This window comes from Centruroides vittatus, unplaced genomic scaffold, assembly GCF_030686945.1.
Source record: "Centruroides vittatus isolate TY-2023 unplaced genomic scaffold, ASM3068694v2 contig_1078, whole genome shotgun sequence".
NCBI classification, from domain to species: domain Eukaryota; kingdom Metazoa; phylum Arthropoda; class Arachnida; order Scorpiones; family Buthidae; genus Centruroides; species Centruroides vittatus.
In genome coordinates this window covers 250,262-277,083 of record NW_027120693.1, presented here as the reverse complement: position 1 = coordinate 277,083, position 26,822 = coordinate 250,262, and the positions used below count along the sequence as shown (strand labels likewise).

General features: G+C 29.1%; 1 protein-coding gene across 1 annotated transcript; it reads right to left on the bottom strand.

Moving 5' to 3' along the window:
- Window positions 1–126: 126 nt before the first annotated feature.
- On the bottom strand, window positions 127–26,822 carry akirin. Its single transcript, XM_067268672.1, has 4 exons — window positions 26,438–26,822; window positions 7,126–7,401; window positions 4,325–4,396; window positions 127–2,103 (listed from the first exon to the last, which is right to left on the bottom strand). The coding sequence occupies exons 1-4, from the start codon at window positions 26,613–26,615 to the stop codon at window positions 2,093–2,095; spliced, it is 537 nt and encodes a 178-aa protein (XP_067124773.1). The 5' UTR covers window positions 26,616–26,822; the 3' UTR covers window positions 127–2,092.

Genomic DNA, 26,822 nt, shown 5'->3' with positions numbered 1-26,822 from the left:
CAAGTGCATGTAAACGTGTGCACGCCATGTGACAAACACTTTGGCAAATGGGCAATTATTTGGCAATTGGCAAATACCAAATGTGTGGAATGACCTTGAGATAAAACAGTAAAAAAAAATCAGCAATTAAAGTGTATAGATGTTTTATTAATTTATCATTTTTAATAAACGGCACAAATTAATACATAAATAAAAGGAAAAAAAATAATCATCAAAAGCATCTGAAGCGTATATCTAGAGAATTCCAGATTTCGAACTGGCCAAGCACAGTTCGGAATTTTCAAAAACTTCACTGTACAATGCAATTTCTTTCTTTATATATAGATTCCTAGATATTATTAAAATTATTGAATATTTTTTCTTTTCCACTGCTCCATTTTTGTCTCACATTTTAATTACTTACATTTGTTATATATTTTCCGTTCCAACAAAAGATTGCGTTTTTTGGAAATTCCAATCTACTACAGGTGTATTTTAAGTCGTTACCATTTCTCCAGTTACCCCACGGACAATTTCCCAGAGATGAATAATGCAATAAAATTGGCCTTCGAGGCTATCGGTCCATTTCGTTTTCCTCGGTATAACACATTTTACATACAATTTTTTGATAGATACATTACAATTTTTTAAAAAAATATCAGCAAATAGTATATATTTCTTCTATCATACTGTAAAATCTATGTTTCCTTTTTTTATAAACAATTTTCAAAATAAAAGAGATTAGTTCGTCATTTGGGTCGTTAACAAATTTTTCCAAATCGATAAATGCCCTTTATATTAAATGTCAAATTCGGAACTCTCGAGAACTGAATTTCAGCATTCGAAAAACCTCTTCTGACTAGTTCGTCAGTTATTTTACTAAGAACAAAACTTTTATAATAAAAAAATGTACCGATAACATGAAATTTCAGCCTCTCAAACAAGCTTTATAAGCGTTACTGAAATTCCAAAACTCAAATAGTTTTCTACACTGTATTAACGTAAGTACTTATTACATCTCTCAACAAATTATCACAAATCTCGAGTTGGGCGCATTAACTTCTACAATAATCCCCTCATATATTAGATTTTAATCAAAATATAAAATTTACTCTTCCGTGGGAGTTTTTTTTTTTTATTGTTTTGAATCTTTACAAAGACATAAAAACACAAGTGCTGCCACAGATATTTTGTAAGTATTCAAAAACTTATCCTTTGTCTTTGCTGAAATTTTCTTGTACAACTTAAAAATTACAAAAATGAAACTAACTCTGTGTTTCTGTGCTACGTGTTTATCAAATTTTGATGTACATAAAAAACAAAAGGAAACACAATCTGAACGGACAAAAACTAAATTAAGGAAACTGATGATGGAAGGGTATTTTACAATGATAAAAAACACTTCCAAACATTTTAAATCATGGCACATCACAGAATATATATTTACCTTTTGTTGGGCATTAAGAGGAAGAGTAAATACAGTTAAAAAAAAAATAATGATAGTAGTATTCTAACACTTGGAGCGACGAGTGAAGCCCTTATTCTGACGAAATGGAAGCCGTTTCAAACTACTTCGGGAAACAGAAATTCGATTTCATATGTTGCGACTACAGATTCGATAATTAAATCTACACGGGATGCAATTATGTGCGAGCCAAATCTGGCTTGAGAACAATATAGATTTTTTTCTCCCCTATGAAAAACACTTACTAAATTATCTTAAGAAGAAATAAAATATACAATGCTGTGTTTATCTGCTGTATTATCGACAGCTAGCTTCCATACGTGATCCATATACATACTGTTATCCAAAGTGTTAGCACAGAGTTCGTCGACGACACATCTTTAAACTGCCTTCAGCGGGTAGTCTGAATGACAAAGTTACCAAGGCATATTATAGGAGGCAACATTGCACATTCACATGTCCCTTGCAAAAACAGAAAACACCTGTTAATGTTCGCACTTGTAATGTAGTAAGGTCAACAAAAAAGTTTATTATTATTATATTTTTTTTATTCTTATTTCCACATTGTTCATGTTTTCTGAATTTAAAAAGTTATACAACTGAATTCTCAACACTCTAGTGCTCCACTGCTGAATTATCCAATGTAGTTTAAGACAAATCTGTAAAGAAAAAAAAATAATAATATTCTAATTTTTAGCACGCTCACAGATACTTTATATTTTAAAATTAAAAATTCTGTATAAATATAAAATATATATTAAAACACAACAGTTTTATGAATTATTTCACTGTAAGAGTCCATCAATGTCTCAAGCCATTTGGTAATGTCATGTTTTGGTTTACTGTTATTTCCAAACTGATTGATGAAAGCCTTTTAAATGCAAAAAATAGGCAATAGTCACTTGACAGGAAATCAGGGCTATAAGGAAGGCGGTCAAAAATTTCCCAGCAATATTGTTGCAACATTTGAGCAGTTTGACAAGTGCAAAATCAAGTATTGATTTTTGACTGCCCATCTTAGTCCCGATCTTGTGTCAAATCACTACAACTCATTTTTGCATTTAAAGAACGTTTTGAAAACGAGAATGAACTGAAAAATGGCATTACCAAATGGTTTGAGACATTAATAACTTCTATGACAATGGAGTAGGGAAAGTAGTGACATCAACTCTAGCAACGAGTTGCATAACTTTCCCGGCTTTTGTGAGATTTTATTTTAAAGTCTTTTGTATTATTAATCAAAATAAAAATAAAAAAAAATTGTGGTGGCATCTGTTACAAGATTTTGTTATAAAAACTTCATATATTTTTTAATTACTATAAAATGGCAAAAAGCTTAATTTTGAGGGTAGGAATGAGTTTTATAAACAAGTGTAAATGTTAATAACAAAAAGTCCTACCCCTCAAATTAGTGACCACCCTCTCAACCTTTCACCACTAAAATTTAATAGCATCAATGCCCTTCATATACAAGTCACCATGCCAAATTTCATTTCTTAACCTTTACCCCATCCTGAGATGTTAGGCGAAATAGACGTCAACACACAAAATTTTTTGCAGAGTTTTTGACTCTTTGGATTCAGGAGGTCTCAAAACATGGAGATTTACAAAAAACTGGAAGGGTCAAATTTGATGTGATTCCAATACTTTCTTTCCTTTGTGATGTATACATGACAGTCAGGAAAGTAAATTACATGCAAATCAAATTGTGACTATGTAGGAAAAATGAGTATGTGACAGCTGGGTTATGGTCAACTGAACAGTATTCAAGTAGGCAACAGTTAATTGGGTAACAAACTTAAAAAGTTTTGCAGAGTTTGCAAGCATATAATTTGGCAATTTTTTTGTAAATATTGGTAAAACATAATTATAAATATAAATCACGAGTCATCCAAATTTATGGATTTTTATAAATGAACAACAAAAAATTCAAAACAATATATGTTGATGATTATGAAAGAGCAGTAGCAGGTGTTTAACATCAGCACAAACATGGATGTTGTGATGAAGCCAGCCAAAGAATTTTGTGAAAAGTTACAATAGGGAAAATATAATAGAATATTTATGAGGCATTGTATATAACTATAATACGAAATTAACAATTTACAATAAAAATGTTGTTTTGAATTCATATTTTTTTTTAATTTTAATGTATGTGTTTATGTTAATCACAAAATAAAAATTAATAGTAATAATAAATTAAAGAACTTTATCATTTTTGGACCATCTTTTTCTTAAATGGTTCTACAAATTTTGATATATGATATAAACAAAAATATTTATACAACCTCCAAAGCCGAATTATGGGGCTAGAGTCGGCTATAATAAATAATTAATAAGACAATTTGGCACTAGAGCTTGGCATTAGGTGCCATCTCTTACTAAAATTAATAATTATAATTTAATTTAATTTAATAATTTGGAACTGGAAGAAAAGAAATCAGCCGTCGATGGTCGTCGCGTTAGCTTATATATACTGGAAGAGGAGATCGGACCGAAGATCCAAGTAGTGTAACTGGTAACATGTCTGCACGGATAGCAGAAGTTGCGGGTTCGAGTCCCGCTTCGGGCCGACTTCTTTTCTTCCAGTTCCAAATTTGCTCATTACAATTTATTTATAATATTTAAATAAAGTATAAACAATAAGTTAATGAGTGGCTGACAAGGTACATTATGATGATAAACAAGCAAACTGAACATCTACAATTACTATTATGTCTTATACTTTAATTTCAATACAAACTTGTAAACCAATAATGTACATCTAACTTTGCTACTAAATATATATATATATATTTATTTATATTTCTTATGTAAGAATTATTTAATAAAATATAAAAATAAACTGTAAAAAAATTTATCAAAAAAACAGATACTCACAACTAGGTGTACCATTTTCAAACCTTTTTTGAATTTGATCATATGTGAACTTAACAAAAGTATCATATTGTTCTGGAAAATAAAAAATAATAATAATATAGTTCATTTCTCAGATTAGACTGGAAACTTATTTGTAATTCAAGATCTATTTAATATCAGATATATAATAATAATAATCTGCAAGAAAATTTTTAAAAGTATGAATTACATCAAATACTCAAAGAAAAGAGACTGAAATTTGCACAAGTAATAATGGCCGGGAAAAGAGTAATATTCAGAGAAGAAAAAAAATTTATTTTAGATAGTCCAGATGGCTGGCCGTTTTATTGGCATGATATGCTGAAAGAAAAGCAAATGTTTTCTAAATGGTAAGGTGACAAGGAGACAACTGATAATTTGAGCATGCTGAAAACTCACACGCACAAAACTCACACGCACAAAACTCACAGATGGCACAGAAAAACAGATGCTACATTTTAAATCAATTGCATGAATGCAAGAATCATCAAAATGTGTTTGACAACCACTTGCTGCCATCTGCAGAAAAACTTTAAGGGCTAAGTTTCATGTTTCAGCATGATAAGTCTCTGATTCACACAACAAAGTCAACCTCTGACTGGTTTCTAGCAAATTTCACATTACTGACTGGCCACCTCGCAGTCCTGCAGAAAAACCTAAGAGAAGTACTCACAAAAGCTGTATATGTGAATGGAAAGCAATACAACTCTACGTGTGAGCTAAAAACAGGTAATTCTGCCTAAGTAGAAAGCCATCAGCATACACTGCATGCAGAAACTTATTAATTCGACAATAAAGAAGTTATGAATTGATATTGAAGGAGGGAAAGAAATTTTCATACTAATATTTTTAATGACCTTTTCTTTCAGCAACACCAGTTTTGTTAGTTTGAGTTCATTCTTGTAACTACATTTGTTTTGGTTTTTTCTTACACAATTTGTTACAAAAGTCTTTTAACTTGTAAAAAATTAGAGGTAAACATATTAAGAATTTTTTCAATAGAAATTTTGTTATTTTAGTATGGATTGTTCTGTAGTCACAAACTATATTACAACCACATGCTATTTTAGTGGAAGACATAATGAGATGAGTTGTCTAATGTTATTTGATACAGAAACACTTGTTTAAATAATATACTATCAGTTTCCTTATGACAAAAAAAGATAAAAATTTAAAGAGATTGCCTTAAAATAAACATGACTGTTGACTAAAAAAGCTGCTTGGATAAATTAACATATCACGTGTATGTTGTTCTTGTGAGACTATCAGAACAGCTAATTTTTATTGCTATGCTTCACGTATGTATTGTTCCTAAAATGTAATACAGAACATGTTTTTACTTAATTAATATAGAATATATCTTTATGTAAGTTAAAGTTGTTGGGTTTGTGACATGAGAGAGAGAAGATAATTGAAACAATACTTTATTTATGTGTAATATAACGTAATTGTGGTTGCTATGGCAACAAATAAACTTAAAATTTTTATTATTCAAATATTTGAAATTCTAATGTTTACGAAATGCATCTTTTTGTGTGCTTGTTGTAATTTGAAGTATTGTATTTGGTTTGTACTAGTTGTAAAGAACAATAAAAAGTGTTACATTAAATATATATAGAAGAAACTAAAACATCTTCACACTTTTCATGTACAATCACCAGTAGTCTTCCTTTACAGAAAATAGAGGTTGTGGCTGAAGTTTTCATCTCTAAAATGTAAACTTTGAACATCTAGTACCGCCATCTTAGAAGCCTAGAAGTTTAACAATGACGTTCGGAACATCGAGCATTGTGAGTAGAAGTTCAGTTTAAATGTCTGCACTTTTCTGTGTTTTGGGTTAGAATTATGACATACAGTAAGACCCCACTTAACTCTGCCTCAATTAATGCTGATTCGATATAACACAGTCTGCTCAAAGCCTTAAAAAAAAATGCTCAAAATTTACGCTGATTCAATATTGATTCGTATATAATATGATTATTTATGAACACAAAACAATCAGCAAAAGGTGGTAATTCATCATAACGCTGTACTTTCCTTAAATCTATGTTTGTTTTGTGCAATTTTGGAAAAAATATAACATCACGGATGCCATAGGAAATATCAACTTTGCTTGGCAAGAATTAACTGATAAATGGATGAACAGAGAGTGGAAAAGTTATGGCTAAAGGTACCAAAGAATTTTCAATGAGAAGAGCCTATCTCTATGTTATGTTGACCAAATTGTCAATTGAATCGATACAGCAGGACTAGGAGATGTAGATGAGCAGGACATTGAGGAGTTACTGCAGGTTTCTGGTCAGAGCCTTACTAACAACGACCTTCAAGAACTGACAGAACAAGGAATTCATGTAGAACTGGAAAAACACTGATTCTTTAATTTTTGTAAATGTGAAAAAACTAGGATTTCAGTGAATACTTTATCTTAATTAATAACAAAGTGTAGATTCATAAAATTGTAGAATAAATCAGGTAAATAAATGATCAAAAAATAAAAATTTGATACAGTTTTACTATAAGTTTCACAAAGTATATATATTATGAAAAATATATATTTTCTATATTTATTATACTAGTTAAACGAGATGTGAAATCAACACGTGTTTTGATTTTCATTTGACATGTACTCAACTGTAATGCAGATACAATCTTCTATAAATTTGGTATATGCCATTTAAATTATTAAAATGAGAAACAAACACAAACACATTATTATGAAATGAACAATTTGTAATATTGATTTTAGAATAAACTTCTATTTTAAAACTTTCAAAAGTTCTTACCAGCTAATTTTGTTGTCAATACACGATCGTACTCTTCACGGATCTGATTTTCACGATCTTTCATCATACGCTCACAGATTAAGCCAACTTGTCGGAAAGTAAAAAGTGGCTGATCGCGTCTCGACGGTGCTAAAAGGCCACTTCCAGGACTTACTATATTCGTGCTGGAAGAGTCTGACGAACTCTCTGGTGTGTTAGATCCTCCAGACGAAAAATAGAGTTGTTTTCGTCTTTGTAGCCTTTTCATCTCTTCTCTTATATTTGTGGCTATTTGTTCTGTAAAATACATTTTAACATTAATTTCACTATAAACTAAAAATAATATATTATAATAAACTAAAAATAATCACCAATATATTTTAAATTCGATAAAATTTACATAACTTAATAATTATCTTAAATGTAAGAAATAAATGCTAGGAATTATTAAGTTTAACATAACTATTAAAAGAATGATTTATTATAGAAGCATAAAGTTAAGAGATAATGTAAAATGGAAGCTACTCAAAAAATAGCCAATAAATACAAAATTGAAGGGTTTTTAGTAAATATAGTTTTCAGAAAAGTTATATTACAGGGGTGGCCATATCTTGTCATGACAGGAGTCCTCCTATCAGAAATACAAGAATGTTACACACATCCTCTATAGCAGCGGTTCCCAACCTTTTTTGGACCAGGGATCACTTTGATTTCATTGTTGCTAGCACGGACCACAAGGTTTAAGAAAAATAAACTGTGTCAATCTAAAAATAAACTTTAATCAAAACTTAACATAAGTAATCGTTAAACTCAAGAGTAACATGCTTTAACAGTACTATTATAATAGAAAACATATCATTTTTAGTAAAAATTAAACTCAATTTGTATCAATGTGGGAATAATAACTCAAAATTAATAAAAGTTTTAAATCTTTCGCGGACCATATTTTAGCTCTTGCGGACCACCAGTGGTCCGCGGACCAGTGGTTGGAAACCACTGCTCTATAGGAACATCTATTCGGGAGCTGCACCTTCTATTTATATTATATATAGTTACAACACTATAATTATCGCTGTTCTATAGTAAATATCCTGTTACTCAGTGGCTCAGTCCATGGAAGCTGTGGATGCTGCACTTTCCTACTTTCCTTGTATTTTCTAAAATATAATAAATACATATTGTGCGATTATTTTCATATTTTAACGTACTTTGAATTACTTAAAATTAATATTTTATTATAACCGCATTATGTATCTTCTCATAAATTTCTATACACGTGAAAAACAATGATAAGATTGCTATTGTATCTTTAAATATAAATTCATATATGCGTATTCCCAATGAAAGCGGCGTATTGTCGAACACAGGACAGCTTCCACAGCGAAAATATTTGAATGGTGTAAAGCAGCCAATTATACACATTCACGCATGCACTTTACAGAGCACCAATCTCTTGCAGTTTAGCTCACGGATGCTACACATCAAAATATAACGTTTCCAATGATTAGGTTTGTTTATAATAAATTTATGGAAACACAGCTTCTCTATCATCAAATGTCACTGCAAGCCACTGCTGTTACTTTAACTAGTCAGTCTTAAAGTAACAGTAAACAATCATTTAACTGTTTTGGTGTTATAAATGTAACCGAAGCTTTTGGTCGCCTGTTTGAGGTTAAGTTGCAATTTACACTTACAATCCCCATGTATATCATATTACATAATAGAAAAATTACAAAAAATATTATATATGCATAAGTAGTATGTACTAAGTTTATGAAAAGTATCTGTAAGTATATGGGAGCTGAAATAAGGGTCAAGAGGAGAAACAGTTTGGACATCATGGTAATATTTAAAATATTAAATAACAATGTTAAAATTACTTTACTACAAAATTGATTTTTCATACTTAACTACAACACTAATTCACTTTAAGACAACACAGTCTATCAAGCAAAGCTGCCCTTAAATCAATGTTACTAGAGAAAAACATTAATGTCAAACTTGCTAATGGCTTAGCTGATTCTTTATAAAGTTTCCTCAGTTACATAAAGAATAAATTGAAACAAGATGTTCATAAAATGCAATATGCCTCCTTATTTCACTAATAATTTAAGACAATACATTTATTGATATTCTTAGCACTTCAATATTGTGATCAAATGCTATCCTCAACCCAAATTAAGACTAGGAATATTTAAAAAGAATTTAAACTAGTAACAAAAATAATATTGCTGACATTACTTCTTTTTATAAAATTCTTATGATTATCACAATTAAAACTTAATAAAAGCTTTATTTTCATTAAATGAGATATTTCTAGAATAATAAATGATATACATAAACAACAAGAATGAAGCATTACAAGTTTGACTTAGATTTTGGCATCACATTTTTCGTGTGCAAGTATTTTGTTGTATTTAAAGGTGATAAACCAAATTCATTTCAACACTTTTACTCAAACTTCGATGTTTTTCACGTGTAAATCGAACAATAATCGAAAGATTGTTGTATTTCATTGCACTATAATTAACTTAACCACTTAATGCCAAAGTTATTCCATTTTGTATGACCTTACAGCCTTAGTCTTTTAATTACTTATAAAAGTTTATATTAAAAATGTAAAAAATCAATCTGTTTTTGTCTCTTGAAACAAACTCTTGTCAATTTTGCTTTTGTTCTGTTACTTTTTTCTAAATAAAAAAAAAGTTTTCAGATTTTTAAAAATTAACTGTTAACATTTCCTTTTTGCTTTACAATGATATATTTATTGTTTCGTTTCAGATAAATATTTAATTAAATTTATTTATGTATACACATGTTAAAATGTAAAATATACAAGATATAGCTATTATAATAATTAATGGATTGAGCAATCAGTTGTTAGCACACTGCCGTGTGTCAAAATACATTAATTTGACATAATGCAGACTCATAACGTGGACTGGCATATTGGATTCCAAGATCCATGTTATATCAAGTTGTAAGTGTATATAAATACTGATAAAATTCATCACCACCTTTACAGAATATATCTGTTTTCCTGCCTGAAATTGAAGAGTAGCAAAACTGACAAGAACTTATTTAGAAATGAATACTTTCAAAAACTATTTCATGACAAATAATCTATACCCTTCACATACTAGACTGATTTTCCCTAATGCATAATATATCATCATTCCAGTCGAAATTCACTAAACAAGAAGCATTACAGATGAAACAAAGAAATATCTAAATATATTAATTCTAACTATATAAGAATGGGATAAGGAAACAAAATACAAAGACACTATCATGGAGAGTTGCCTTCCAGAAGAACATTTACAGCAACATTTCCCAAAATGGGCTCCACAAATCTTTTAAAACATTTTTAAAGTTAACAAATCAAATGCTTTATTTGTTTACTTTAAAACTATTTTTAAACAATCAGTTTATTTTAGTTGACAGTACACCTGAGCACGGTAGCTGTCATTTCCTATTATTTATCACGCATCATTCATACAACTGGCATTTCATTGAATGATAAAAATGAAAAAATATATATAATTGTTTATAATTATATATGTTTTAATCATTCAGTGAAATAATAATAATAAAATAAAACAGAGTTTTAATCTTCCACTATCAATTGTACAAATTTATAGCAAAAGATGATGATGAGTTGTGAGAGATCTGCCAAAAAATTTCCTTGCTTGAGGGTTCACTTTACTGAGAAATTTGGGAAATGCTAGTCTGTAGGATAGAATCAGTTAATTCTATCTGCTAGTCTGTAGAAGTTGAATCAGTTAATTCCGGACAACTTTTTATGCAAATATGAATCAAATTAAATATGCATGTTAGAATCAGCCAAAATTCTGTAATATTTTCTTGCAATTTTGCTGAAAAACTCCATAGTTATGGCAACAAAAATGATAGCATATTATGAAGGGTATATCTACGAATTTTCTAATGCCAAATATAGCCTTTCCATGATAGTAAAAGGTCTTCACGTACGTAATCAAGTGAAGGCAGCATTATGCAAAAGTGCAACTGGAATGCTTTCAGAAAAAGATTTTGGACCAACTGTCCAATCAGGAAATTCCACACCTTTATAGGTTGGAGATATCAAAAGTGTGGATGCATATATACAAAACATTCAGTCACACCATCAAGTCTACAGTAGCCTACTACAGTAGGAAAAAAATTGAGATTGGCATCAGAGTGATCTCTTTCACTCAACTCTGTCAAATCTCCAAATAACTCACTGATAAATTTCTGCAGCTTCCACGTTAATGAGGACTCTCAGAAAGACATTCCAAGACTGTTGTAAGACAATGGAAATCTATGCTAGGAGACATGGAATGAAATTCCCTAGAATATCTGCAACATATCTTCCTGCAGCAGAATCATAGTTCTAACTAGAGGGAAGTGTTGAACATAACCTACAGAATTTCTTGACTCAACCCTCTGTATTCAGGCATTATATTTTCAAAAAAAAAAAAAAAACCCTGAAAAATTCCACACAGTCATTGGTTGGTCTTAATCTTACATTAAAACAGTTTCAAGTAATAATAGAAAAAAAAAAAACATCATAATCAACTGAACACTAATATAAGACAACTGTTGAATTAGATTTACAGAACTGCTTAGAGCAGGGGTCCCCAACCTTTTTGTACCTAAGAGCACATTCTAGAATACCGGCCGGACGGCGGGCACCATTTATTTTTTCAAGGCTGAATTTATACTTGGACATAGTTAATAATACATACACATAATGTACAGAAAACATTTAATTCCAAAAATGTAATAAAACATACACAAGACTATTAACAATAATTTTTACAAAACAAGTAATTACTAAACAATGCATACAAAATCTACAGAGTATAAAAATTCTTTGTAAAAAATATAAATCTGAAAGTAAATGTGATTTTTGGCATTGCATTTCATTGGCCATTGCTTCGTAATTAGGAGAGTATGATGATATTCCTGCTCGTAAGCAATCGTCAAGGTGTTCTTCTGTAAGTCGTGATCTGCACTTTGATTTTATGATATTCAGAACGGACCGGTTTATTTCATTTCAGGTATGGGAAATTTGGTTGGTGAAGATTTGATGGAGGGGGAAAAAGAGATCGGTCGCATTTCGCTTTGTGCTTTTATCTGTGTTGGACGACATTTCTACTTTTGAGTGGTTAATCAATAAAAACAAAAAAACTTTTACATAGCATTTTATTGAAAACTGAAATATTTTTATTTTTATCGTGGTCGCACAGCGGCGGGCACACATAAAATGATCGGCGGGCGCTATGGTGCCCGCGGGCATAGGGTTGAGGACCACTGACTTAGAGGCACCTTTCCACACATTAACAACAATACACATTAAAAAAAAATTTACACGCAAATAAAATTCTAAATTTTGACTTTATTTTAAATATGATCAAATAAAGTAAGTCTCATTCTTTTTCAATATCAACAATATTTTCAAAACTTAGTCTAAAAAGTACTTATAGTAAGTCCTCAACTTACACGTATTTGTATATATGTGGTTACATTACTTCAACTAACTACTGACAATACCGTTTAGCACTGCTCTGGCAAAAACCTTTAATTGAAATTAAAGCTAAACATATATTCATTTTTAATGAAATTAAAGCTGTGTTAAAAATACATCATAGTTAAGCACCATTTGACTCGAAGGGATTGTTAATTCTCAAAAAACTTTCTAAACAAATTTTGCTTTACAAGCTGAAGACTTACCATACTTTTTTCATTTTCAGTAAATTATTTAATTTCAACAAAAATATTCTTTGAAAACTTTATTTTCAAATATCTTACATAAACTAAATAGATTAATGAGTGATAGTTACAAATAACAATTATTATGAAACAAAGAGGACAAAGAGGGGTGGTTTTGTTAAATAATTAATATAAACACTAAATTAGTGTGGTTGAGATTATGATCTCAAATTTATACTGTAACCACTTACAATTAAGACCTTGTGGATGATTATTGCATTTAGAAAGATGTTTTAATCAATAACATATTTCTTTTTTGTAATATGTATTTCAGCCAAATAATTAATTTGGTCCTCTTCAACTTGTTAAGTAGTTATTTGACCAAAATGCACATTGTATCAATCTTTAAAAGAAGCAAAAGGGAGTAATGATACTCAGCAGAATGAACCTACCACCATTTGTCTTTTGGCTTTGATACGTCATTGTCTAATATGGTATAATGTTTCATATCTACATTCCCAACTCTATACAAATGCTTTTTATTGGTGGAATGTGCATATTTGTGTCAAAACCAATCAAATTTTGTTCAGAACAATACATTAATCACATAAATTAATTCCATTAACAATCACCTAAAAACACCGGGTTGAAACCACTAGCTCATCCAAAAACCTTTTACCGGTGAAAGTCTACTCAAAGTCCCTCAGCAAACGTTTTCAGACACCATTAACATTTTAATGGTAAAAAATAACAATTTTACTATCAAAATTATTACAACAAAAAATTATGGATGGAAGTGCTAGAATTAATGAAATGGGATAGTAAAATTAATCTCTATCATTTGTTCAATCTTTATGATCGAACAAATGATAAAGATTAATTTCTCTTCTCAATGTGAACAAAGCTCTGCATCAGTTACTTGTTGCCATAAATATATCTAATCTCTATTTATATAAATGAAAACAAGTTAGCTGGATAAATTCTTTCTTCTCTCAACATTGTTGAAAGTTTCATGTCATTTTGATAGCAAGTACAGCAAATCAATAGCAATTATCACAATTTTTTCTTATTTCTCACAAATCACTTGGCTATGTAAAATCTTAATTTATCATCACAAGTTCTAAATATAAAGCTAAACAATTAATTTAATTATGAGTTTTTTTGTATATGGAAACAATTTTATTTTATGAAATCATAATTTAAAAAAATTTAATTTCATTGTGGTAAACCTGTCAGAAAGGTTAAATCTAGAACTGCCACCAAGAGGCAAGAGCAAAGGAACAAAAAGGAGGACTACAAGAGACACCACCATTTTTTTTACTATTCTGGATCATGACACACATCATCTCATCTGATACGTACTGTACCAGTTCCAACTATAAACAAAAATTTATAGTGTACATGATATGTAATTTGTGTACCATAGAATTGTATGTAAGTGAAATAAAGCTCCACAATGGTGACCCAAACATGGTGTCGTTTGTTGGAATGGTAACATAATCTATCCCAAGACACATGGAGTCTCAATCTGTCTAAATTACCTAGAAGATTGGAACTATTCAATCATCGACATTACATTCAAGTGAGTATCATGCATCAAACTATTCTGACATCACACACACACACGGTGGGGGACATTCCTAGAAGGCACAATTTCAACACCAATAATAAAAGCAGACTTTTTGTTTCACTTTGATCTTATACCCAATCTATGACAGAAGTGTTCAGATGATAAATCAACCAACACTTTGTGAGACAGGAGTTGCTTCCATCTATGATCAAAGTCATCCAGGGCAACACAGTTTTCCACGACTTATTATGCAAGTTTCCTAGCATCACCAGAGACCTCCACAACCCAGACTAGTGAAACACTGCATGGTCCATTACAAATACCTTTGGCCCACCAGCAAGTGTAAGATGTTGCGTATGGCCCCTAATCGCTTGAAAATTGCCAAGCAGGAAATACAGCACATGCTAGACCTGGGGCACATCCATCCTCCTAACTTTCCAAAGTAAGTTATAATTATTTAAATGACTCACTAAAACCTTTGACTATCCAGTAAAAATATTTAATTGAAATAACAAAACATTATTTGTAAACCTGATGAAGACCGAATACTAAGGTTGAAAATGTTTGTTATTTCAATTAAATATTTTTACTGGATAGTCAAAGGTTTTAGTGAGTCATTTGTATATTTTCCAGCATCCTTACAGGCAGGTGATTAACCTTCTCTCAAGGTATAATTATTTTGCTCATGCTACATTTTCCTGTCTGATAAAATGTTTAAAGATTAAATTTTTATAAACTAACAAAGTTAGATATTTTTCATTTACATTTATTAAATTAAACAGAAATATTTTGAAGTGAAACATTACAGATAGAGATACCAAAATATGAATTTCAGCATGGCTAAAATCAGTTATATGTAAACTAGATTCCATGCTTATGAAAATGGCAATTAAAATAAAAATTTTTTCACAGGTTCCCATTCATTGATGAATCCCTTCTTAAGAAATTGCTTGTAATTATGTGATGCAAATCATTAAAAACCAAATACTAACAGTAAAATTTGTTCATCTCATTTTGAAGAAGCATTCTCCAGTTATAGTAATTGTGCAAGATATTTACAACCAAATTTTGTTCCTACAATTCTCTCATTTCCTCCATATCCTTTAAAAAGCCCCTGCAAAAACAAAAGCATTCAGAAATAAACAAACATTTGAAGATGCTATTTCAGAAGCTTCTACAGTAGAAATTGCTAAGTCAGAATACGAAGTGTCACTCATGTTTACAAGCCAAAGTTCTTCTATCTCCAAAAGGTAATAGTTAAACTTTACAAATATCCTTTCATTTAGCTTTTCTAATCAAAAATATGTAAAAAAAAAAAACCAGATTTAAATAATAATATACAATAGGCAATCTGCATAATTTGATCATTGTTATATTCCACAGTATGAATGAACCATCAAAAAATTATTCTAAAAAAATAATAGAATATATTGCTGGAAATAATATAAAAACATATTGTAAAACTGTTAAATGTTTTTCCTGCATAAAGCTTTTGTTTCAAAATAAAACTAATTTATCACAGAGCTTGATATTTATAAAAGATCAAGGTGATGTACATATTGTGGCATATTTTACATTATAAAAACATCCATTATAACTTTAGGCATTATATATCAGTATAAGTGCAAGAAAAGTTTTGCATTAGAAGTTTATTTTAAAAAATTGCAAAACCAATCGTATTTGATTCTTCATTGATATCAATGCATTGTCATTGTTACGCAGGCTCACATAAGAACGCACTTGGTGTTTGTCAGCCGTACTGTTTTTGTTTCAGTACGTCTCAAATCTTGCTTTTAGTTATCATTTGTTAATTATTTAATTGTTAATGTGATGAAATAATCTTTGATATCTCCAGAAGATTCACAAAGCAAAAAAGTTCAATGATGTCCATATTTGCTATATTTTTACAACATAATGGGCTTGGATGCACTAACACCATCTAACATTGTGTTTATAATGTCTGGTAAATATAATGTAAAACACATCGTACACAAACTATCATCGCAGATGATGGTATAAAATTATGTTTTGTTCCTGAAAAATTTCTCAGAAAAACTTTTTCAGTAGAAATAAAACCAAGAAAAAAATTGGATCATGAAGTTGCAATATGAAACAATGAATTTAATTTTAACTACGACCATCTTTTATTATTTTTATTTTTTAAAGTAATTTAATGTTCTACAACCTCCAAAATCATATTAATAATGCTGTGTAAGATATATATTAAAAATTACCATTGAATTACGTAGAAATTTTCACAAATAGAAAAAATTCATTAAAGTTTGCTGGAAACTGCATATAACAGCAGCAGCATGTTTTGAATTGAGTTGAAAATTTTAAAAAAGTGAACTTAGATCGAACTTCTAACTAAAAGGTAATTTTTATTTTTTAAATAAAACATAATATAAAAATTTACAATAATATTTTGTAAGATTTTAAAAAGCAAAGATGGTCGATACTCCGATCACTCGATCTGATTCTTATTTTAGTAATGAAAAGTCCCGTTACCGAGAATGCCCTTTCCGATTCAATTGATGCAAGTGGAATCGTGTTTAATGCATTTAAGAGAAGACAGATGCTGTGTGTTTTCTCACGTGTAGCCTGGAAGATTTCTAGTTCATTTTCAAAATTGTAGTACTTCTTTTGCTCTCTAGTATACTTGATTTGTCTACCTGGGCTGCTTTAATAGAAACATCAAGCTTATAGCCAAATAATTTGGCAGTTCATTTGTCTTTAATAATCAGGTTTATGAAGAAAAACTTCATATTTGCAGACTTTGGACTTGTTTGTATCTTTGCCCAATTTGCACAACCTGGCGTTGTTCAGTTATTCAAGCTACTGGGCATGGTTAAAAATTAAGACAGCATAAGCACAATTATTCCAGAAATTACAGGTTCTGACAAGTAAAGAATTTTCAGAGTCCTGCCACAAATAAGCTACGTATTGATTATTGACCATTTGTGACATGCCATAACGAGGAAAAATTTAAAAAACTAATAAGTAGGTTTAAAATTAATAAATACAAATGAATTTTGACAGTTTATGAGTTAATTATACTTTCTATTTGCAAAATTTCCACAACCTTAACACAAAATAAGAAGAAAGTAAACTTTTAAGAAATTTGCAGAATTTCCCGGGTTAAAAAACAACCGGGATCCCATTTGAGAAACCCTAATGTATATAATATATTTTGTTTCGTACTGTAAAACTTTGTGTTCAGTATGTAACATAAATCTATAAAAAATTAAAATTAATTTTTATAATTTAATAAAATTTATCATTTCTTTTATTTGTAAAATTTTTCTAAAAATCCAGAATGCTAAAAATATTGCTATTTTATAAAAATGTAATAGGATTAAGATAATTTCTGGAATATTGAGGTTGCATTAAATTTCGTGATGTTTATGCAGTTTTTTTGAATAAGTTAGCTAGTGCCAACGATTAAATCGTAATAAATATTTTTAATTGTATGTATATATAATTTTTAATACAATATATAGATAAAGAACTTCATTAATCATTAACATAAATTTAATCAATATATGGAGTAAACCTCAACTGTCATGGCTGCTGCATGTCAGTATATGTCAGCTGTGGTAACACAAAACAGAGTCTAACTAATAATTGGACTTCAATATATAAAAATTTTTTTAATAATTAGAAATGAATGAAAGAAATTAATACAATCATTTTGATGAAATTGTTATTCCATAAATAGATCATCTCTTGCTTCATCTTTGTAAATATCGAGAGAATTCTCCAAGGGATATAACATAACAAGATACATTAATGGATTTATACACTTGTAACATGCTTTGGGAATGGACAGTCATACTGCAATCAACAAACTCAACATTTGTATTTTTCTACTGACCCACTCCACAGAAGCACTACTTTGAAACATGTTGAGTATATTACTTATGTGTTTATTAGTGGACTTCACTTATATTATCTTCAGATAGTGATAATGGATCAAAGATGGCTGCTCCCGAACAATAAATTATTTTAGAATATAAACTTGTATATGTTAATTCAACTATAATAGCTCTTAGCAACCAAAAACAAATATGCACAAAATTTACTTCATAAAATATTTTTAAGTTCGTGGAAACAAGAAAAAGCTACTATAGCCCCAACAACTGTTCATACCATTTCATCATTCGGCTGATCCATTGCCATTACACAGCAATTACCACCACCTTTGCTCAATTGGATCTCTGCCGTTGCAATGATCATAATAATTAAGATAGACTGCCTTTTTGTTCATAGCAGGAATTCTTCCTTCTCGAAGCTTTTCATGTAACTGTATTATTGCATAAAAATGAATAAACTGAAATAAATGATACAGTTATGCATGATCTGTTGTTTAAAATTCTAATTAAAACTATTAGTTTCATTCAGACTGGTAAATCTAGTATGTAAACTATGACAGGATATCACAATTGTTTAAATACAATAGAACGGGTGGGTGGTGAATCTATGGCACGCATGCCCAAAGTTGCACTTAACGATAAACCATCTGGCACATAATGTATTACACGATTTTGATTTATTACCTATGTTTTTCAATCGTCCATTCAGTATATCACCTTAACATCTATTTTTTTCAATAAACTTTTTTACATTTATTCTAATTAAAGCATATTATTCAAAGTCTAAAATTTTTGCATGCATAAACATCTTTAATGCTAAGTATGCTTACTATATGGCACGTGCACTCAGAAAGTTTGCGATCCCTGCAATAGACTGACCCACTATGATACATCTGAATGCTGAGTCCAGTGTTAAATTTGGAAAACTTGTGTGAACAAAACATTTTGTTTTGTACAATCCAATATTGTCATGAAAACTCAATGTTCTGAAATCATGTTTATAAAATAGAATATGAATAAGGATACGAAATGTCACTTGTGGTGTAAAAGTGACACTCGATACTGACAAAGTTAATGAGTATTCTATTTTTTACGTAGCATAAAGCAGTACACCAAGTGTCTCTTCTATGCCAGAAGTAATATCATTTGCATCGTAACACTGGCATATTTACATTGTTTTATGCTAGCGAGAACCAAATTTAAGAGTATTTGCAGTTTTATGAAAAGTATATTATTGTGAACATCTTTGTCAAAGACTAAAATGTTTAAATGAATAGATAATACAAGTTGAAAATACTTATATTCTTTGTTCTTTACAAATTGAGGATAAAACACTACTTTCATATATGTACAGTACACATTTATGAAGGCTTTTACAAGAAAAGAGATGTGAATAAAAATTGGTCATTGGGATAACTGTTTAATTGCTTTCATGGATAAAAACAAAGTTTTTTTTAATATAAAAATTTCTGTAGTTTGTTATTTTCAATCATTTACACAAGAATGATATAAAATTAAACTCTTCAAGATAAACCTTGAGAAAAATCAACATAAAATCTCTCAAACTAAATTCAGTCTTCATCTTCACAGTCCATTAAATAAACGAAATTACAAGGAGTTTGGTTACAAATTTCATAAGAAAAATGTACAAACAAATAAAAGAATAAAAATGCTACAAAAATGAATGTAAAGAATTATAGTATCAGTTTTTAGACAGCAGTTTCCTGACATTCCTATATTTAGGCAAATAGCACTGATCCTTTATCTATATTCCACACACTTGACAAAATATTTATCTAAGATATATTAGGGCTTTTGATAGTTGCACCTAGATTCTTAAAGATAATAAATTTTCTGTCACACAAAACACAAAAATAAGAACAAAATAAGTCTACACTACAGTTCTTAAAAAGCAAGCCATAATTACTTCTGGCTTCCATAAGAACTTCAACATAAATGAAGCCAATAAAGTTAGAAATCTATCTTATCTGCTCTGTGCTCCTTGATCCCCTATGGATCAGTTACAATTCCTGTCTATACATTAAATTATGAATAAAAAGATATACAAAAGAAAATAAAAGGTATTAAACAACTAATGAATCTAGTTTAAAAGAGCAACACCAAATCTTAAATAGTATCAACAACATACTGTGTGTGAAAGTAGATAAAAATAAAATTCAGCATATTCCCACAGCAGCTAAGCAAGTTCATTCATGTATTACTTGTGATTCACACCCTGTCAGATTAAAACTTTTTACTCTGGGAACCACTCGTTATTTAATTATAAAGCAAAAAAAAGAAAGAAAAAAAAAACCATTAAGTTTTGCCAAAAATTAGATAATTCAATTAATAAAATGAGAACACAGTAATAATGTTTTTCTGCATTATTACGGCATTTCATATTGTTTCTAAGTGGTTTGTATAATTTTGGGACAGCTAAGAGAATTTCAAGAAAGAAGTTGCGGCTCCTCATTGTTATGAGTAATGAACAAAAGTTTGAATTCTACTAATGAATAGAACATTCAGAAGAGTCTACAAATTGATTGCACCTATGATACAAATCATAAAATTTTGAAAAAAATTTGAGAAAATAACATCTCAGACTCAAATTCAATTCCCAAACCTTTTTTAATTAGTTCTCTAAATTTTCATGAAAGAGATTCAGTTGACTGATAATGATCCTTTTGACTTGACTGTAATAGATAACAAAACCTGGTGTTTTTAATTTAATCCATAAAGAAACAATGCTGTGGCAATCAAGAACTCCAGATATAAATTCTGAGTACTTTCTGGTTAGGAGAACACCAGTCAAAATCCTACTATTTTTTTCAAAATTGAACTTTATTTCACATTTTTTACATTAAGATAATTGTGAACATAAAAAATTTTCTTTGTAATAATTCAATTTATCTAACAATATATTTTTAAAAAATTTTCATTTTTAAGAACTACAACGTCTTGTACATCATGTGATATTGTGTAAAATAGCTTTAAAGGTTACCTATTTGGTATATTGTCTACTCCAGATAAATTCTTTAAGATACTACTGCAATGGTGACGAGATAAACCACGTTATACTTTGTTTCTCCATTTACTCAAACCCACTGGTGCGAAAAAATTCCGCTGACATTTTGCTTTCTGCGCGTATACCTATTTTTGTCATTTTCTACAATTAAATTCACACTGCCAATCTTTAAATTAGGAAGATTTATTAGGGAATTAGCACATATCTATCGCATATAACTATTCCACTTCACAGCAGTACTTGAATTTAGGCCTAGTTGCATTTAACAGAAATCACAGGATCTTATTTCCACATTCAATAGACATATGAAACAAATGGCATTTAAAAATGAAATGAGTGATCCTACAAACTATCTGGTGGTTATAATTCCCTTCTTTTTGCCACATGTTCTTATATGATGTCTCAGTTTAAGACTATGCAATGAACAAAGATACATAGCCATTCGGCAATTTTTTGTGCAAAAAATTTCAGTACGCAAATTTCCTTGTTTTGAAATAAACTAATATCACCTTCTTCAACATACATAATATCCCATAATTTATGGTCCATTTTCAATAAGTATTACTAAATAATGTAGAAAAAAACAGAAATTTGCTGCACAAAATCTAAAAAGGAAGAAATTAAGCTAAAGGAACATACTTCACACTGACATGTCAAACCACTTTGTGTGAAATTTGTGACAAAAATGATATGCATCATCAAATTTGTAAAAATTTTAAAAAAAACATAATAAATATTACTCATGTAATAAACATTTATAAATAGTTATAACAACACATGTAGTAAAATATAACTAATTTTCACTCATTCAGTGAAAAGCACATGAAGATGCTAATAGTTTTGTTGAACTTAGTGTAAAGAAAGCACCAGTGTTAATTTCACAATCATCTTTCATAAAGTTTTAAATCCTATTAACAGGGATAGTAAATTTGCTTCCTTTTTCACTTAAAACAACTAATCTATTGTAACTTAGAAAATTTCATACAAATTCGCAATTTTAATCGCATCTGTTGACTGGTGACTTGCTAACCAGAAAGTACCAAATTCTGATTTTAAATGAAAAAAAATGTTAGCAATGTTGTTGACAGCCAGAGAATCACTCATAAAGAATCCCTTGTCAGCTTGGACAATAAGACATTTATGTAAACATTTTGGATTATTTTATTTAAAAAAATCTATCAAACTGTCTCAATTATAAAAAAGGGAAGCTGGAAACTTATATAGTAATGGTCAAATTTCGGAAATATAGAATTAATTCATCCTTCATATTCACTCAATTGCCTTTAATAGACTACTACTTGTTCTCCTAAATCAAATTACACTAAATAGAAGACAATTCAAGAATACAAAAATCATTAAACATAATAAGATAAAGAAATTGGTATGAATAAATTTAATTATATGAAAAACAAATTTTTTGGCAATTCTATGAACAAGTCCATATATGAGTTCTTATGATCATATAATAATTATGAACAAGATTAAAAACAGTTCTAGCAAGTTATTCATTTAACAAGCTGCATACAAATGAATTTACATGACAAATCTTATGATTAATTTCTGAATTTATCAATAAAATCCCCAAAACTCTATGAATTTATTAAAATTTAACAAGTATATTTATCTTTTTTACAGCATAACCTACATATTCAGTTACTGAGCAAATTTCAGTTCATAAATGATTTTTGATTATTATTACAATGAACAATACATTTTTTAAAGGGATTAATCCTAGTATAAAAAGTAAATACAAACACTATTTATAATAAGCTAGGTACTGTACTTTGTTCATGATTATTTTCTTTGTATATTAACCTTCTCAAACTTGAGACAAAAACATACAATGATGAACTAAATGATTATACATATATTATATTGAAAATGATTTGGCATTATAAAAATACATTCAAATTCAGGCAAACATTATAAAAAAGTGTGTACTATTATGGTACTTTAGAAATAAACAAGTATTTCTTTTTAGTAGTTTCATAACTATAATTAATTTGGGAAAAATATATGTTAAATTTAACCATTAAAAATATATTACACATGCATACACTCTCACACATCTATCTTATATGCTTATAGCCTACATAACTAAAAAATATCCAAAAATTTTCAAAAATGGTTTAAGTAGAAATTAAATGTTTATCGAACGGTATCATTTTTATTGTATTATTTTGTTACACATATATTTTATCATATAAAAATATACAGTATAATAATAATATTTTACACTGTCCAAATAAGTAAATTTTGTTAGTTTTAAAAATTAATAAAGAGATAAGTTCAATTATTTCTAATCTACATGACAACACATGCTAATAAAAATTGTTTTCACTTATATTATGCTCTTTAATTTGTCAAAACTGAGTAAATATTTCATGAAAATCAAATTATTTGCTTTAAACTGGTGATTAGAAATACAGTAGAGCATCGATTAACCGACCGCGTTCTAGTTGGCAAATTCAAATGTCCGCTAGTGACGTGGTGCTACAATATTTGGTTATGTCTTGGCTACTTTAATATTATTTTTGTTAAATTTTTGCATGTTTTAGCTGGCAGCACTGGCTCGACCATGAAAGGGAGGCTAGTATTTAAACCAGGCCTAATACACTATACTAATAATGTATTTTTTCATACTTTTCGGTTATCCGACCAACCCGTCCCCAATTAAGTCGGATAATCGATGCTCTACTGTATATAAATATTGATGTTAGTGATTAATCCATTGCATGTACGTATATTCAAAATAGCAAGGTAAGACGAACTTGCAATATTGCATGATTTATTTTTCAGTTATAACATTTACAGTAATAATAATTGTAATTCTTTATCATAATAAATGTTCAGTATAAAATATTTGATAGAGTTTAAACAGTCATTTCATCAAAGTAAATGACATGTAAATGACATCAATAAGATTTGATTTCAAGTTTTTATTCCAGTTTTATATTTGGTTTATTATCACCTTTTTTTTCTTATCAAAACCTTAATTTATTCTAATTAAAGTAAATTTATTTCATTTTTTCTAAACATAGGCCAGTTGTTTGAATTCCAAAGCTTCAGCATAGGTAAATACTTTAGAGTATGCTTATTTTGATATGCATACCCAAAAAAGGTTTGCCACTTAAGTCTTTGAACTGATAATGTATTTCGACCTATAAAGTGCTCAAGAGAGTTATCAATCATGATTAGAAAATGGTATTTAAATTGATAATTGTGTGATTGTTTGCTGATCATTATATAAAACTATTGAAAGATTTATATAATCAGCAAACCAAGATTACTTTATTAATCATTAAAGTAAATGTTTTTCAACATCAGACAAATGAATTATTGCAGAAGACGTACGAAATAATCAATTGTTTTAATCTAATTCATAGCCAATTTATTGGTACTGTACAAAGTTAGCTTAATTGAGATGACAGAGGAATGCAATACAAAAAATAGAAGCGATTACCTATAAGGAAATCACGATACTCAATAATTCCCATTGTTTTCTACTTTTAATTGAATTTTGATAACTCATTCAAAATTATATAAAAGTCTGATTTGATGGGCTGACTGATAAAATATTTAAAACTTTTAAATGAAGAAATTGAAAATCTACTTGTAAATTTAACTGATTATGAATTAATTACTAAAATATCAATATCATAAGTAAGAAAAAAACTTGCCAGTGATCTAGTGTAAAAAAAATTATATTAAAATTTGTCATGAAATGCATACACATTTTCAAGTGAAACATATGCAACTGTCAGATGACTTGCACATTAACTAATGCCATAAATTTTGGCAAATGCACAGATCACTAGTGATCTGAACTAAAATGTATTTGCATCATAAGAAGTTACTTCAAACAAAAAAAATTTTTTTTTATAATACAAGGACTATTCAATACTGTATTCATTACAATATAAAATATTAAAAACTATTACAAAATGTAACAGATTAATTCTTTGACTTCACATTATCTCTCCTTTATCTCTTTGTTAATTTCAATGTAAAAAAATACCTATATTACTCTGATCTCTGCTAATTAAAATAACAACTTATACCTTGTAATAATAATTAATGTATCTGGTATTAAATTTAAACAAAAAAAAAAGTTATTTGTTAATATCACTAAAACAAAAAACTTATTCCCAGTGATTATAATTAATCATCTATTTTTTAAAATCCATCAAATTATAATTTTAAAGGTCAGAAAATGGATCTTAAAACATTAAAGAATGTTACATTAAATAATGGAAAGTCTCCACACCCTGGATATATATATATATATATGGTAATCCTTTCACCTTTCGTCTAATAATCCACTTTATAATAACCTAAACATGGACTCCATTTTTTAATGTTACAAGATCCATTTTTTGCCTTTTAAAATTATAATTTGATGGATTTTTAAAAGTTTTTATTAATATTTTTTATGGCATAACTGTTTATTTAGCTTAAACAATAATTATAATTAATGACCATTTAAGCTAAATAAACAATTACACCATAAAAAATATCAATAAAAACTTTTTTAAAATCCATCAAATTATAATTTTAAAAGGCAAAAAATGGATCTTGTAACGTTAAATGGAGTCCATGTTTAGGTTATTATAAAATGGATTATCAGACGAAGGTAAAAGGATTATATATATTTATATATACACGTATATACAGGGTGTAGAGACTCATTATTTAACAGTAGCATTCTATAACGTTTTAAGATAGATAAACAAACAATAATTGGTACCCAATAATTATTGTTTAAGGCTAAATAAACATATCTAAACAATTACACCATAAAAAATATCAATAAAATCTTTTTAAAAACCATCAAATTATAACTTTAAAGAGCAGAAAATGGATCTTAAAACGTTAAAGAATGCTACATTAAATAATGAGTCTCCACGCCCTGTATATATATATATATATAATATATATATACTATATATATATATATATATATATATATCCTTTCCCCTACATCAGATAATCCACATTATAACAACCTAAACATGGACTTCATTAATAATAAACTGAAGATATTCCATATATTCCTCAGAAGAAGTCCAGAAAAATGTGTTAAATGCTGGAAGACATAGGAAACTCATAAGCCTAAATGTAGGCTTAGTTGATGAAAGTCGTAAAAGATATTACCTGATGTAAGTTTAGGAGAAACATCTCCGAACGGTGATGGATGGATTTCATGTAATCTTGTCGGCGGAGTGGCCGGCGATAATGTCATAGGGACACATCTTCGCCTTTTAGCTGGTTTGCCATTAATTGTGTTCAATGGATCCCACTCGCAGGACCTCTTCAACGTAGCGCAGGCCATACCGAAAATATCGTTATTTCTCTATAAATATCACGCACTGTCAATTTCCGATCGTTTGCGTACGAAATTCATACACTTAGAAGTCCGAATAGTCACTAATTTTGAAATTTTTTAACAATGGAACATTAGACTACAGCCTCCGTAATATCCAACCTAAGAAAATGGCCGATGTTTAAAAGTGAGCTTGGTTGTTCGATTGTAACAGGT

Excerpts from the sequence above, each read along its gene's own strand:
- akirin (XM_067268672.1), bottom strand. The coding sequence starts at position 26,615 with ATGGCCTGCGCTACGTTGAAGAGGTCCTGCGAGTGGGATCCATTGAAC. Across the intron at positions 7,402-26,437 it reads TTCTCCTAAACTTACATCAG|AACAAATAGCCACAAATATA; the intron begins GTAATATCTTTT and ends TGTATTTTACAG. Across the intron at positions 4,397-7,125 it reads ATTGACAACAAAATTAGCTG|AACAATATGATACTTTTGTT; the intron begins GTAAGAACTTTT and ends TTTATTTTCCAG.